Consider the following 14,207-nt stretch of genomic DNA (forward strand, 5'->3'; position numbering starts at 1 on the left):
CCCTCAAGTATATGAGGGGGAGGCTGGCACTGCTGCTGTCTGACCTGTGTGTGTGTCACAGTGTAACTCAGTATATGAGGGGAGAGGCTGGCACTGCTGCTGTCTGACCTGTGTGTGTGTCACAGTGTAACTCAGTATATGAGGGGAGGCTGGCACTGCTGCTGTCTGACCTGTGTGTCACAGTGTAACTCAGTATATGAGGGAGAGGCTGGCACTGCTGCTGTCTGACCTGTGTGTGTCACAGTGTAACTCAGTATATGAGGGGGAGGCTGGCACTGCTGCTGTCTGACCTGTGTGTGTGTCACAGTGTAACTCAGTATATGAGGGGGAGGCTGGCACTGCTGCTGTCTGACCTGTGTGTGTCACAGTGTAACTCAGTATATGAGGGGGAGGCTGGCACTGCTGCTGTCTGACCTGTGTGTGTGTCACAGTGTAACTCAGTATATGAGGGGGAGGCTGGCACTGCTGCTGTCTGACCTGTGTGTGTGTCACAGTGTAACTCAGTATATGAGGGGGAGGCTGGCACTGCTGCTGTCTGACCTGTGTGTGTGTCACAGTGTAACTCAGTATATGAGGGGGAGGCTGGCACTGCTGCTGTCTGACCTGTGTGTGTGTCACAGTGTAACTCAGTATATGAGGGGGAGGCTGGCACTGCTGCTGTCTGACCTGTGTGTGTGTCAGTGTAACTCAGTATATGAGGGAGAGGCTGGCACTGCTGCTGTGATTGTGTGTATGTGGGGGGTGTTGGCACTGTTGCAATGTGTGATTGTGGGGGTGTTAGCTGGCACTGCTGGGCACTACTACCGGCTAATAAACGTCATGGGATAGTGCAGTGGGAGCCTTGGTACTCTTTAGTTTTTCTTTATTTTGACACACTTACATGATTGGCTTAGTACTGTCACTTTAATCTGTGGGACCCATCTTTGTGTATTACCAGACAGTGCAGGGGTTAAGTGGGTTTTGCAGCCTTCTGCCTTTTACTGACTCGCATCTCCTCTCCAACAGGACTCCTTGAAGCCAGCATTTACTGTTGCTAACCTTCCTGGTACCTCAAGTATCCAGACTGCTCCCACTACCTCTACCTCGATGCAGGTCAGCAGTGGTCACTCGTTCCCCATCACCAACTACCTGGCCCCAGTCACAAGTGCCAACGGGACTGTTCTGAAGACTGAGGGCAGCTCCATGAGCACAGGAGGCCTCATGCAACTTCCCACTGGCTTCACCCTCATGTCTGGTAAGGATGTCTGCACCTCAAGAGATCTAACTAACCTCCATCTTCTGCCTTTTTTCTTCTTCTGTGCCTGATTGTACCATCCTCTGTGCCTGATTGTACCGTCCTCTGTGCCTGATTGTACCGTCCTCTGTGCCTGATTGTACCGTCCTCTGTGCCTGATTGTACCGTCCTCTGTGCCTGATTGTACCGTCCTCTGTGCCTGATTGTACCGTCCTCTGTGCCTGATTGTACCGTCCTCTGTGCCTGATTGTACCGTCCTCTGTGCCTGATTGTACCGTCCTCTGTGCCTGATTGTACCGTCCTCTGTGCCTGATTGTACCGTCCTCTGTGCCTGATTGTACCGTCCTCTGTGCCTGATTGTACCGTCCTCTGTGCCTGATTGTACCGTCCTCTGTGCCTGATTGTACCGTCCTCTGTGCCTGATGTGGGAGCCAGTACTATTAACCAATGATTGGTTTATCTCGGATATTTCAGTGCACGTTCAGTCCCTGTGTTGTGCTATTGGCCGTGTGATCAATATGTAGAAGCCAGACCAAAAATCCAGGAAGCTGTAATGTTTGCTTCCATATGGCTAAAAAACTGTTCCGGGCACACGAAGAGGATTTATTTACATTGTGACACACCATGCGCCTGTACTATTTAACCCTCTCACTCAAGGGCTAATTCACTGTGACACACACAGTAGGGAATTAACCCATTGTCAGTATAACAGTCCTTTAACTTCCTGTTTAACTTAAATAGTGGTGATTTAACCTTGTAATAGGCCATAACAATCAAGTCTCTGTGTGTCTGTCTCTGTGTGTCTGTCTCTGTGTGTCTGTCTCTGTGTGTCTGTCTCTGTGTGTCTGTCTCTGTGTGTCTGTCTCTGTGTGTCTGTCTCTGTGTGTCTGTCTCTGTGTGTCTGTCTCTGTGTGTCTGTCTCTGTGTGTCTGTCTCTGTGTGTCTGTCTCTGTGTGTCTGTCTCTGTGTGTCTGTCTCTGTGTGTCTGTCTCTGTGTGTCTGTCTCTGTGTGTCTGTCTCTGTGTGTCTGTCTCTGTGTGTCTGTCTCTGTGTGTCTGTCTCTGTGTGTCTGTCTCTGTGTGTCTGTCTCTGTGTGTCTGTCTCTGTGTGTCTGTCTCTGTGTGTCTGTCTCTGTGTGTCTGTCTCTGTGTGTCTTTTATTTTAACGGCCAAAAACCCAATTATTTATAAATGAAAATCATGTAAATTGTCAGGGGTGCCTAGACTTTCGCATGTATGTCTCAATAGAAATAGGCAAAGGCACCACCCCGAAACATCATATTATTAAATTGGCATTCTTGTTCATACGGTGAGTGCCTTTGCCTATTTCTATTGAAGTGGGTGTTGTTTGCACAGAGCACCCCGGCAGCTGTCAGAGAACTGGCTCAAATTTTTCTTTGGGGGGGGCGCTAAGAAACTGAAGCAGCAGGTTTTACCTAATTTGAAAAAGGAATATACCATCATTACACTCTAATGAAAAAAAGAAAATACAAGAGAAAAACAATCGTTTAGTGATAGGAAGAGGTAAAGTGAGGTGTTAGATTCTTCAATCAAGAGTTTATTTTTTTAGTTCCAGAGAGTGCTGCTTTGTCCTAGGGTGTAGCCGTAGTCCATATCAGTCTCTACAGTAGAGCTATTGGTGGCTTTAGAGCAATGGGAACTTGTGGGACATAATTCTCACTGCGCCTCCCATATACTTATGCTGCCCAGTTTGTCCAACTCTGAGACAGAGAATACTCAGTACTTTTTGTTTGTTTCACAGGCCAATGTGAGGCGGAGGACCTTGCAAGCCAGGTGAGCTGCCTTCCTGCCAGGCAGATTCTAAGGTAAGTGCTAAGTTTGATTTCTGGGGATATATACACAGAAATATTGGCACTTTATACTACACTAGGTAACATTACTCTTTAGAGTGGGGTTACTTTGACTGGCAGTTACAGCAGGCGCTGGGGAAGAAGTGGCTCATATGTTAGGTGTTTTCAAACGCCATATTACAGCCCCAACGGTCTTACTTTTAGTGTATCAGCCGTCTGGGAGGTTTAACGCCGCTTTACAGCTTCCATCAGATGTTACAGCTCTTTAGCGCCATGTTTCAGCTCCCAACGGTTTTATTTTTCAGCATCAGCCGATAGGGAGGTTTAGCGCTATGTTTCAGCTCCCAGTGGCTTTATTTCTCCAACATAGGTGTGTCCGGTCCACGGCGTCATCCTTACTTGTGGGATATTCTCTTCCCCAACAGGAAATGGCAAAGAGCCCAGCAAAGCTGGTCACATGATCCCTCCCAGGCTCCGCCTACCCCAGTCATTCTCTTTGCCGTTGTACAGGCAACATCTCCACGGAGATGGCTTAGAGTTTTTTAGTGTTTAACTGTAGTTTTTATTATTCAATCAAGAGTTTGTTATTTTGAAATAGTGCTGGTATGTACTATTTACTCAGAAACAGAAAAGAGATGAAGATTTCTGTTTGTATGAGGAAAATGATTTTAGCAACCGTAACTAAAATCCATGGCTGTTCCACACAGGACTGTTGAGAGCAATTAACTTCAGTTGGGGGAACAGTGTGCAGTCTCTTGCTGCTTGAGGTATGACACATTCTAACAAGACGATGTAATGCTGGAAGCTGTCATTTTCCCTATGGGATCCGGTAAGCCATGTTTATTACGATCGTAAATAAGGGCTTCACAAGGGCTTATTAAGACTGTAGACTTTTTCTGGGCTAAATCGATTCATTATTAACACATATTTAGCCTTGAGGAATCATTTTATCTGGGTATTTTGATATAATAATATCGGCAGGCACTGTATTAGACACCTTATTCCTTAGGGGCTTTCCCAAAGCATAAGCAGAGCCTCATTTTCGCGCCGGTGTGGCGCACTTGTTTTTGAGAGGCATGGCATGCAGTCGCATGTGAGAGGAGCTCTGATACTTAGAAAAGACTTTCTGAAGGCGTCATTTGGTATCGTATTCCCCTTTGGGCTTGGTTGGGTCTCAGCAAAGCAGATACCAGGGACTGTAAAGGGGTTAAAGTTTAAAACGGCTCCGGTTCCGTTATTTTAAGGGTTAAAGCTTCCAAATTTGGTGTGCAATACTTTTAAGGCTTTAAGGCACTGTGGTGAAAATTTGATAAATTTTGAACAATTCCTTCATGTTTTTTCGCAATTGCAGTAATAAAGTGTGTTCAGTTTAAAATTTAAAGTGACAGTAACGGTTTTATTTTAAAACGTTTTTTGTACTTTGTTATCAAGTTTATGCCTGTTTAACATGTCTGAACTACCAGATAGACTGTGTTCTGAATGTGGGGAAGCCAGAATTCCTATTCATTTAAATAAATGTGATTTATGTGATAATGACAATGATGCCCAAGATGATTCCTCAAGTGAGGGGAGTAAGCATGGTACTGCATCATTCCCTCCTTCGTCTACACGAGTCTTGCCCACTCAGGAGGCCCCTAGTACATCTAGCGCGCCAATACTCCTTACTATGCAACAATTAACGGCTGTAATGGATAATTCTGTCAAAAACATTTTAGCCAAAATAAACACTTGTCAGCGTAAGCGCGGCTGCTCTGTTTTAGATACTGAAGAGCATGACGACGCTGATATTAATATCTCTGAAGGGCCCCTAACCCAGTCTGATGGGGCCAGGGAGGTTTTGTCTGAGGGAGAAATTACTGATTCAGGGAACATTTCTCAACAGGCTGAACCTGATGTGATTGCATTTAAATTTAAGTTGGAACATCTCCGCATTCTGCTTAAGGAGGTATTATCCACTCTGGATGATTGTGACAAGTTGGTCATCCCAGAGAAACTATGTAAAATGGACAAGTTCCTAGAGGTGCCGGGGCTCCCAGAAGCTTTTCCTATACCCAAGCGGGTGGCGGACATTGTTAATAAAGAATGGGAGAGGCCAGGTATTCCTTTCGTCCCTCCCCCCATATTTAAAAAATTGTTTCCTATGGTCGACCCCAGAAAGGACTTATGGCAGACAGTCCCCAAGGTCGAGGGAGCGGTTTCCACTTTAAACAAACGCACCACTATACCCATAGAGGATAGTTGTGCTTTCAAAGATCCTATGGATAAAAAATTAGAAGGTTTGCTTAAAAAGATGTTTGTTCAGCAGGGTTACCTTCTACAACCAATTTCATGCATTGTCCCTGTCGCTACAGCCGCATGTTTCTGGTTCGATGAGCTGATAAAGGCGGTCGATAGTGATTCTCCTCCTTATGAGGAGATTATGGACAGAATCAATGCTCTCAAATTGGCTAATTCTTTCACCCTCGACGCCACTTTGCAATTGGCTAGGTTAGCGGCTAAGAATTCTGGGTTTGCTATTGTGGCGCGCAGAGCGCTTTGGTTGAAATCTTGGTCGGCTGATGCGTCTTCCAAGAACAAGCTACTTAACATTCCTTTCAAGGGGAAAACGCTGTTTGGCCCTGACTTGAAAGAGATTATCTCTGATATCACTGGGGGTAAGGGCCACGCCCTTCCTCAGGATCGGCCTTTCAAGGCAAAAAATAAACCTAATTTTCGTCCCTTTCGTAGAAACGGACCAGCCCAAGGTGCTACGTCCTCTAAGCAAGAGGGTAATACTTCTCAAGCCAAGCCAGCTTGGAGACCAATGCAAGGCTGGAACAAAGGAAAGCAGGCCAAGAAACCTGCCGCTGCTACCAAGACTGCATGAAATGTTGGCCCCCGATCCGGGACCGGATCTGGTGGGGGGCAGACTCTCTCTCTTCGCTCAGGCTTGGGCAAGAGATGTTCTGGATCCTTGGGCGCTAGAAATAGTCTCCCAAGGTTATCTTCTGGAATTCAAGGGACTTCCCCCAAGGGGGAGGTTCCACAGGTCTCAGTTGTCTTCAGACCACATAAAAAGACAGGCATTCTTACATTGTGTAGAAGACCTGTTAAAAATGGGAGTGATTCATCCTGTTCCATTAAGAGAACAAGGGATGGGGTTCTACTCCAATCTGTTCATAGTTCCCAAAAAAGAGGGAACATTCAGACCAATCTTAGATCTCAAGATCTTAAACAAGTTTCTCAAGGTTCCATCGTTCAAGATGGAAACCATTCGAACTATTCTTCCTTCCATCCAGGAAGGTCAATTCATGACCACGGTGGATTTAAAGGATGCGTATCTACATATTCCTATCCACAAGGAACATCATCGGTTCCTAAGGTTCGCATTCCTGGACAAACATTACCAGTTCGTGGCGCTTCCTTTCGGATTAGCCACTGCTCCAAGGATTTTCACAAAGGTACTAGGGTCCCTTCTAGCTGTGCTAAGACCAAGGGGCATTGCTGTAGTACCTTACTTGGACGACATTTTGATTCAAGCGTCGTCCCTTCCTCAAGCAAAGGCTCACACGGACATCGTCCTGGCCTTTCTCAGATCTCACGGATGGAAAGTGAACGTGGAAAAGAGTTCTCTATACCCGTCAACAAGGGTTCCCTTCTTGGGAACAATTATAGACTCCTTAGAAATGAGGATTTTTCTAACAGAGGCCAGAAAAACAAAACTTCTAGACTCTTGTCGGATACTTCATTCCGTTCCTCTTCCTTCCATAGCTCAGTGCATGGAAGTGATCGGGTTGATGGTAGCGGCAATGGACATAGTTCCTTTTGCGCGCATTCATCTAAGACCATTACAACTGTGCATGCTCAGTCAGTGGAATGGGGACTATACAGACTTGTCTCCGAAGATACAAGTAAATCAGAGGACCAGAGACTCACTCCGTTGGTGGCTGTCCCTGGACAACCTGTCACGAGGGATGACATTCCGCAGACCAGAGTGGGTCATTGTCACGACCGACGCCAGTCTGATGGGCTGGGGCGCGGTCTGGGGATCCCTGAAAGCTCAGGGTCTTTGGTCTCGGGAAGAATCTCTTCTACCGATAAATATTCTGGAACTGAGAGCGATATTCAATGCTCTCAAGGCTTGGCCTCAGCTAGCGAGGGCCAAGTTCATACAGTTTCAATCAGACAACATGACAACTGTTGCGTACATCAACCATCAGGGGGGAACAAGGAGTTCCCTAGCGATGGAAGAAGTGACCAAAATCATTCTATGGGCGGAGTCTCACTCCTGCCACCTGTCTGCTATCCACATCCCAGGAGTGGAAAATTGGGAAGCGGATTTTCTGAGTCGTCAGACATTGCATCCGGGGGAGTGGGAACTCCATCCGGAAATCTTTGCCCAAGTCACTCAGCTGTGGGGCATTCCAGACATGGATCTGATGGCCTCTCGTCAGAACTTCAAAGTTCCTTGCTACGGGTCCAGATCCAGGGATCCCAAGGCGGCTCTAGTGGATGCACTAGTAGCACCTTGGACCTTCAAACTAGCTTATGTGTTCCCGCCCTTTCCTCTCATCCCCAGGCTGGTAGCCAGGATCAATCAGGAGAGGGCGTCGGTGATCTTGATAGCTCCTGCGTGGCCACGCAGGACTTGGTATGCAGATCTGGTGAATATGTCATCGGCTCCACCTTGGAAGCTACCTTTGAGACGAGACCTTCTTGTTCAGGGTCCGTTCGAACATCCGAATCTGGTTTCACTCCAGCTGACTGCTTGGAGATTGAACGCTTGATTTTATCGAAGCGAGGGTTCTCAGATTCTGTTATCGATACTCTTGTTCAGGCCAGAAAGCCTGTAACTAGAAAGATTTACCACAAAATTTGGAAAAAATATATCTGTTGGTGTGAATCTAAAGGATTCCCTTGGGACAAGGTTAAGATTCCTAGGATCCTATCCTTCCTTCAAGAAGGATTGGAAAAAGGATTATCTGCAAGTTCCCTGAAGGGACAGATTTCTGCCTTGTCGGTGTTACTTCACAAAAAACTGGCTGCTGTGCCAGATGTTCAAGCTTTTGTTCAGGCTCTGGTTAGAATTAAGCCTGTTTACAAACCTTTGACTCCTCCTTGGAGTCTCAATTTAGTTCTTTCAGTTCTTCAGGGGGTTCCGTTTGAACCCTTGCATTCCGTTGATATTAAATTATTATCTTGGAAAGTTTTGTTTTTAGTTGCAATTTCTTCTGCCAGAAGAGTTTCAGAATTATCTGCTCTGCAGTGTTCTCCTCCTTATCTGGTGTTCCATGCAGATAAGGTGGTTTTACGTACTAAACCTGGTTTTCTTCCAAAAGTTGTTTCTAACAAAAACATTAACCAGGAGATTATCGTACCTTCTCTGTGTCCGAAACCAGTTTCAAAGAAGGAACGTTTGTTGCACAATTTGGATGTTGTTCGCGCTCTAAAATTCTATTTAGATGCTACAAAGGATTTTAGACAAACATCTTCCTTGTTTGTTGTTTATTCCGGTAAAAGGAGAGGTCAAAAAGCAACTTCTACCTCTCTCTCTTTTTGGATTAAAAGCATCATCAGATTGGCTTACGAGACTGCCGGACGGCAGCCTCCCGAAAGAATCACAGCTCATTCCACTAGGGCTGTGGCTTCCACATGGGCCTTCAAGAACGAGGCTTCTGTTGATCAGATATGTAGGGCAGCGACTTGGTCTTCACTGCACACTTTTACCAAATTTTACAAGTTTGATACTTTTGCTTCTTCTGAGGCTATTTTTGGGAGAAAGGTTTTGCAAGCCGTGGTGCCTTCCATTTAGGTGACCTGATTTGCTCCCTCCCTTCATCCGTGTCCTAAAGCTTTGGTATTGGTTCCCACAAGTAAGGATGACGCCGTGGACCGGACACACCTATGTTGGAGAAAACAGAATTTATGTTTACCTGATAAATTACTTTCTCCAACGGTGTGTCCGGTCCACGGCCCGCCCTGGTTTTTTAATCAGGTCTGATAATTTATTTTCTTTAACTACAGTCACCACGGTACCATATGGTTTCTCCTATGCAAATATTCCTCCTTAACGTCGGTCGAATGACTGGGGTAGGCGGAGCCTGGGAGGGATCATGTGACCAGCTTTGCTGGGCTCTTTGCCATTTCCTGTTGGGGAAGAGAATATCCCACAAGTAAGGATGACGCCGTGGACCGGACACACCGTTGGAGAAAGTAATTTATCAGGTAAACATAAATTCTGTTTTTACAGCTTCAGTCCTATACTTCAGTTCCTAACGGCTTTAATTTTACCAACAGCCGGGAGGTTTATTATGCTTCTACTCGAACATACAGCCTTTTATTTTAACGGCTTTATTTTCACAGTGCTATTTAACTGAGAAGGGTTTCTTTTGTAGCGCATACTTTTTCTGCCTCTGTTGACTTCTATGTTTATTAGACATCTTTGCTGCCCGGGAGTTTTAGTCTATATGCCCATGATGGGCGGAGCTATCCTACGCACCATTGTTGCGCGCCTGTGTACTATTCCTGTAAAAGTGCGATGAGGGTATTCTCTGCTACGTTGTGTGCACGTGGCAGAGAGGCTTCCCATTCTGTGCTAAGGACCGGATGCCTAATATTTAACTCCCATCCGGTGGTTGATAGGCGTCTCGGCAATACTTGGCTGAGGTGTGGACAGCAGCCTCCTGAACGAATTACGGCACATTCCACTAGGGCTGTGGCTTCCTCATCATGGGCATTCAAAAATGATGCTTCTGTTGAACAGATTTGCAAAGCTGCAACTTGGTCGTCTCTTCACACTTTTTCCAAATTTTACGAATTCGATACCTTTGCCTCGTCTGAGGCTGTTTTTGGGAGGAAAGTTCTTCAAGCAGTGGTGCCTTCCGTTTAAGTTCCCTGTCTTGTCCCTCCCTTTTCATCCGTGTACTATAGCTTTGGTATTGTATCCCACAAGTAAGGATGAAATCCGTGGACTCATTGTATCTTAAAAGAAACAAATTTATCAGGTAAGAATACATTTCCTTTTCTATGTAATAAATGAGATAGCAGAGTTACACATTAGTTTTATAATTTAAAGTTTTAAATAAACATTTTGAAAAGTTCCGGACTCCTTCTCTGCTGTGCTATGTTATGCAGCAGAGAGGTTTTTTACATGGTAGCAAGAACTGCTTACAGTAGTCAGAAGGTCTACTATATGTGAGGCCAGGTTAATTAAAGAAGTGTACATTAATTTCTTTCATGTAATTAGCAAGAGTCCATGAGCTAGTGACGTATGGGATATACATTCCTACCAGGAGGGGCAAAGTTTCCCAAACCTTAAAATGCCTATAAATACACCCCTCACCACACCCACAATTCAGTTTTACAAACTTTGCCTCCGATGGAGGTGGTGAAGTAAGTTTGTGCTAGATTCTACGTTGATATGCGCTCCGCAGCAAGTTGGAGCCCGGTTTTCCTCTCAGCGTGCAGTGAATGTCAGAGGGATGTGAGGAGAGTATTGCCTATTTGAATGCAGTGATCTCCTTCTACGGGGTCTATTTCATAGGTTCTCTGTTATCGGTCGTAGAGATTCATCTCTTACCTCCCTTTTCAGATCGACGATATACTCTTATATATACCATTACCTCTACTGATTCTCGTTTCAGTACTGGTTTGGCTATCTGCTATATTTAGATGAGTGTCCTGGGGTAAGTAAGTCTTATTTTCTGTGACACTCTAAGCTATGGTTAGGCACTTTATTTATAAAGTTCTAAATATATGTATTCAAACATTTATTTGCCTTGACTCAGAATGTTCAACATTCCTTATTTTTCAGACAGTCAGTTTCATATTTGGGATAAATGCATTTGTTTCATTCATTTTTTCTTACCTTAAAAAATTTGACTTTTTCCCTGTGGGCTGTTAGGCTCGCGGGGGCAGAAAATGCTTCATTTTATTGCGTCATTCTTGGCGCAGACTTTTTTGGCGCAAAATTTTTTTTCTGTTTCCGGCGTCATACGTGTCGCCGGAAGTTGCGTCATTTTTTGACGTTTTTTTGCGTCAAAAATGTCGGCGTTCCGGATGTGGCGTCATTTTTGGCGCCAAAAGCATTTAGGCGCCAAATAATGTGGGCGTCTTTTTGGCGCTAAAAAATATGGGCGTCATTTTTGTCTCCACATTATTTAAGTCTCATTATTTATTGCTTCTGGTTGCTAGAAGCTTGTTCACTGGCATTTTTTTCCCATTCCTGAAACTGTCATTTAAGGAATTTGATCAATTTTGCTTTATATGTTGTTTTTTTCTTTTACATATTGCAAGATGTTCCACGTTGCAACTGAGTCAGAAGATACTTCAGGAAAATCACTGCACAGTGCTGGAGCTACCAAGCTAAGTGTATCTGCTATAAACTTTTGGTATCTGTTTCTCCAGCTGTTATTTGTATTGCATGTCATGTCAAACTTATTAATGCAGATAAAATTTCCTTTAGTACTGTTACATTACCTGTTGCTGTTCCGTCAACATCTAATTTTCAGAGTGTTCCTGATAACATAAGAGATTTTATTTTTTAAATCCATTAAGAAGGCTATGTCTGTTATTTCTCCTTCTAGTATACATAAAAGTCTTTTAAAACTTCTCTTTTTTCAGATGAATTTTTAAATGAACATCATCATTCTGATACTGATAATGGTTCTTCTGGTTCAGAGGTTTCTGTCTCAGAGGTTGATGCTGATAAATCTTTGTATTTGTTCAAGATGGAATTTATTCTTTCTTTACTTAAAGAAGTGTTATTTGCATTAGAAATAGAGGATTCTGGTCCTCTTGATACTAAATCTAAACGTTTAAATAAGGTTTTTAAATCTCCTGTAGTTATTCCAGAAGTGTTTTATCTCCCTGATGCTATTTCTGAAGTAATTTCCAGGGAATGGAATAATTTGGGTAATTTATTTACTCCTTCTAGACGTTTATGCAAATTATATCCTGTGCCATCTGACAGATTAGAGTTTTTTGGGACAAAAATCCCTAAGGTTATGGGGCTGTCTCTACTCCTGCTAATGTACTACTATTCCTACGGCAGATAGTACTTCATTTAAGGATCCTTTAGATAGGAAAATTGAATCCTTTCTAAGAAAAGCTTACTTATGTTCAGGTAATCTTCTTAGACCTGCTATATTTTTAGCGGATGTTGCTGCAGCTTCAACTTTTTGGTTAGCAGCTTTAGCGCAACAAGTAACAGATCATAATTTTATAGCATTTTTATTATTCTATAACATGCTAATAATTTTATTGGTGATACCATCTTTTGATATCATTAGAGTTGATGTCAGGTATATGTCTCTAGCTATTTTAGCTAGAAAAGCTTTATGGATTAAACTTGGAATGCTGACATGTCTTCTAAGTCAACTTTGCTTTCCCTTTCTTTCCAGGGTAAATAATCATTTTCGTTCCTTTCCTCACAACAAGGAACAAAAGCCTGATCCTTCATCCGCAGGAGCGGTATCAGTTTGGAAACTATTTCCAGTTTGGAATATATCCAAGCCTTATAGAAACCTATAGCCAGCTCCTAAGTACCTATGAAGGTGCGGCCCTTATTCCAGCTCAGCTGGTATGGGGCAGATTACGTTTTCTTCAATTTGGATCAATTCCGTTCTTAATCTCTGGTTTCAGAAACATTGTTTCAGAAAGGTACAGAATTGGCTTCAAGTTAAGGCCTCCTGCTAAGAGATTCTTTTCTTTCCCGTGTCCCAGTTAACACAGCAAAGGCTCAGCATTTCTGAAATGTGTTTCAGATCTAGAGTTGGCTGGAGTATTTATGCCAGTTCCAGTTCTGGAACAGGGGCTGGGGTTTTATTTTATCTCTTCATTGTACCAAAGAAGGTCAATTCCTTCAGACCAGTTCCGGATCTATCATTATTGAATCGTTATGTTAGGATACCAACATTCAAGATGGTTACTGTAGGACTATCCTGCCTTTTGTTTAGCAAGGGCATTATATGTCTACAATAGATTTACAGGATGTGTATCTGCATATTCCGATTCATCCAGATCACTTTTAGTGTCTGAGATTCTCTTTTTAGACAAGCATTACCAGTTTTGTGGCTCTACCGTTTGGCCTAGCCTCAGTTCCAAGAATTTTTTTCAAAGGTTCTCGGTGCCCTTTTTTCTGTAATCAGAGAACAGGTTTTTGGTATTTCCTTATTTGGACGATATCTTGGTACTTGCTCAGTCTTCTCATTTTCGAAGAATCTCATACGAATCGACTTGTGTTGTTTCTTCAAGTTCATGGTTGGAGGATCAATTTACCAATCAGTTCATTGATTCCTCAGACAAGGGTAACCTTATTAGGTTTCTAGATAAATTCAGTGTCTATGACTCTGTCCTTGTCAGACAAGAGAAGTTTAACATTGATATCAGCTTGTCAAAACCTTCAGTCACAATCATTCCCTTTGGTAGCCTTATGCATGGAAATGTTGGGTCTTAGGACTGCCGCATCAGATGCGATCTCCTTTGCTCGTTTTCACATGCGACCTCTTCAGCTCTGTATGCTGAACCAATGGTGCAGGGATTACTCAAAGATATCTCAATTAATATCTTTAAACCGATTTTATGACACTCTCTGACATGGTGGACAGATCACCATCGTTTAGTTCAGGGGGCTTCTTTGTTCTTCCGACCTGGACTATAATCTCAACAGATGCAAGTCTTACAGGTTGGGGAGCTGTGTGGGGGTATCTGACGGCACAAGGGGTTTGGGAATCTCAGGAGGTGAGATTTCCGATCAATATTTTGGAACTCCGTGCAATTTTCAGAGCTCTTCAGTCTTGGCCTCTTCTGAAGAGAGAGTTGTTCATTTGTTTTCAGATAGACAATGTCACAACTGTGGCATACATCAATCATCAAGGAGGGACTCACAGTCCTCTGGCTATGAAAGAAGTATCTTGAATTTTGGTTTGGGCGGAATCCAGCTCCTGTCTAATCTCTGCGGTTCATATCCCAGGTATGGACAATTGGAAAGCGGATTATCTCAGTCGCCAAACGTTGCATCCGGGCGAATGGTCTCTTCACCCAGAGGTATTTCTTCAGATTGTTCAAATGTGGGAACTTCCAGAAATAGATCTGATGGCTTCTCATCTAAACAAGAAACTTCCCAGGTATCTGTCCAGATCCCGGGATCCTCAGGCGGAGGCAGTGGATGCATTATCACTTCCT

The 14,207-nt window shown here is 43.8% G+C and overlaps 1 protein-coding gene across 3 annotated transcripts in view; it reads left to right on the plus strand.

Annotated features, from left to right (window-relative positions):
* Nucleotides 1–14,207, plus strand: part of SRF (serum response factor) — a 135,902-nt gene that overhangs the window by 38,645 nt on the left and 83,050 nt on the right. For all 3 annotated transcript variants that reach the window (XR_008402140.1, XM_053712773.1, XM_053712772.1), the window contains exon 3: nt 1,006–1,234. Coding sequence is in view for 2 of the 3 variants with exons in the window: in XM_053712773.1 (XP_053568748.1) it covers nt 1,006–1,234 (229 nt within the window). In the remaining variant the exon portion in view is untranslated. The remainder of the gene's footprint in view (nt 1–1,005; nt 1,235–14,207) is intronic.

The sequence above is a fragment of the Bombina bombina genome, chromosome 4 (genome assembly GCF_027579735.1).
Source record: "Bombina bombina isolate aBomBom1 chromosome 4, aBomBom1.pri, whole genome shotgun sequence".
NCBI lineage: Eukaryota > Metazoa > Chordata > Amphibia > Anura > Bombinatoridae > Bombina > Bombina bombina.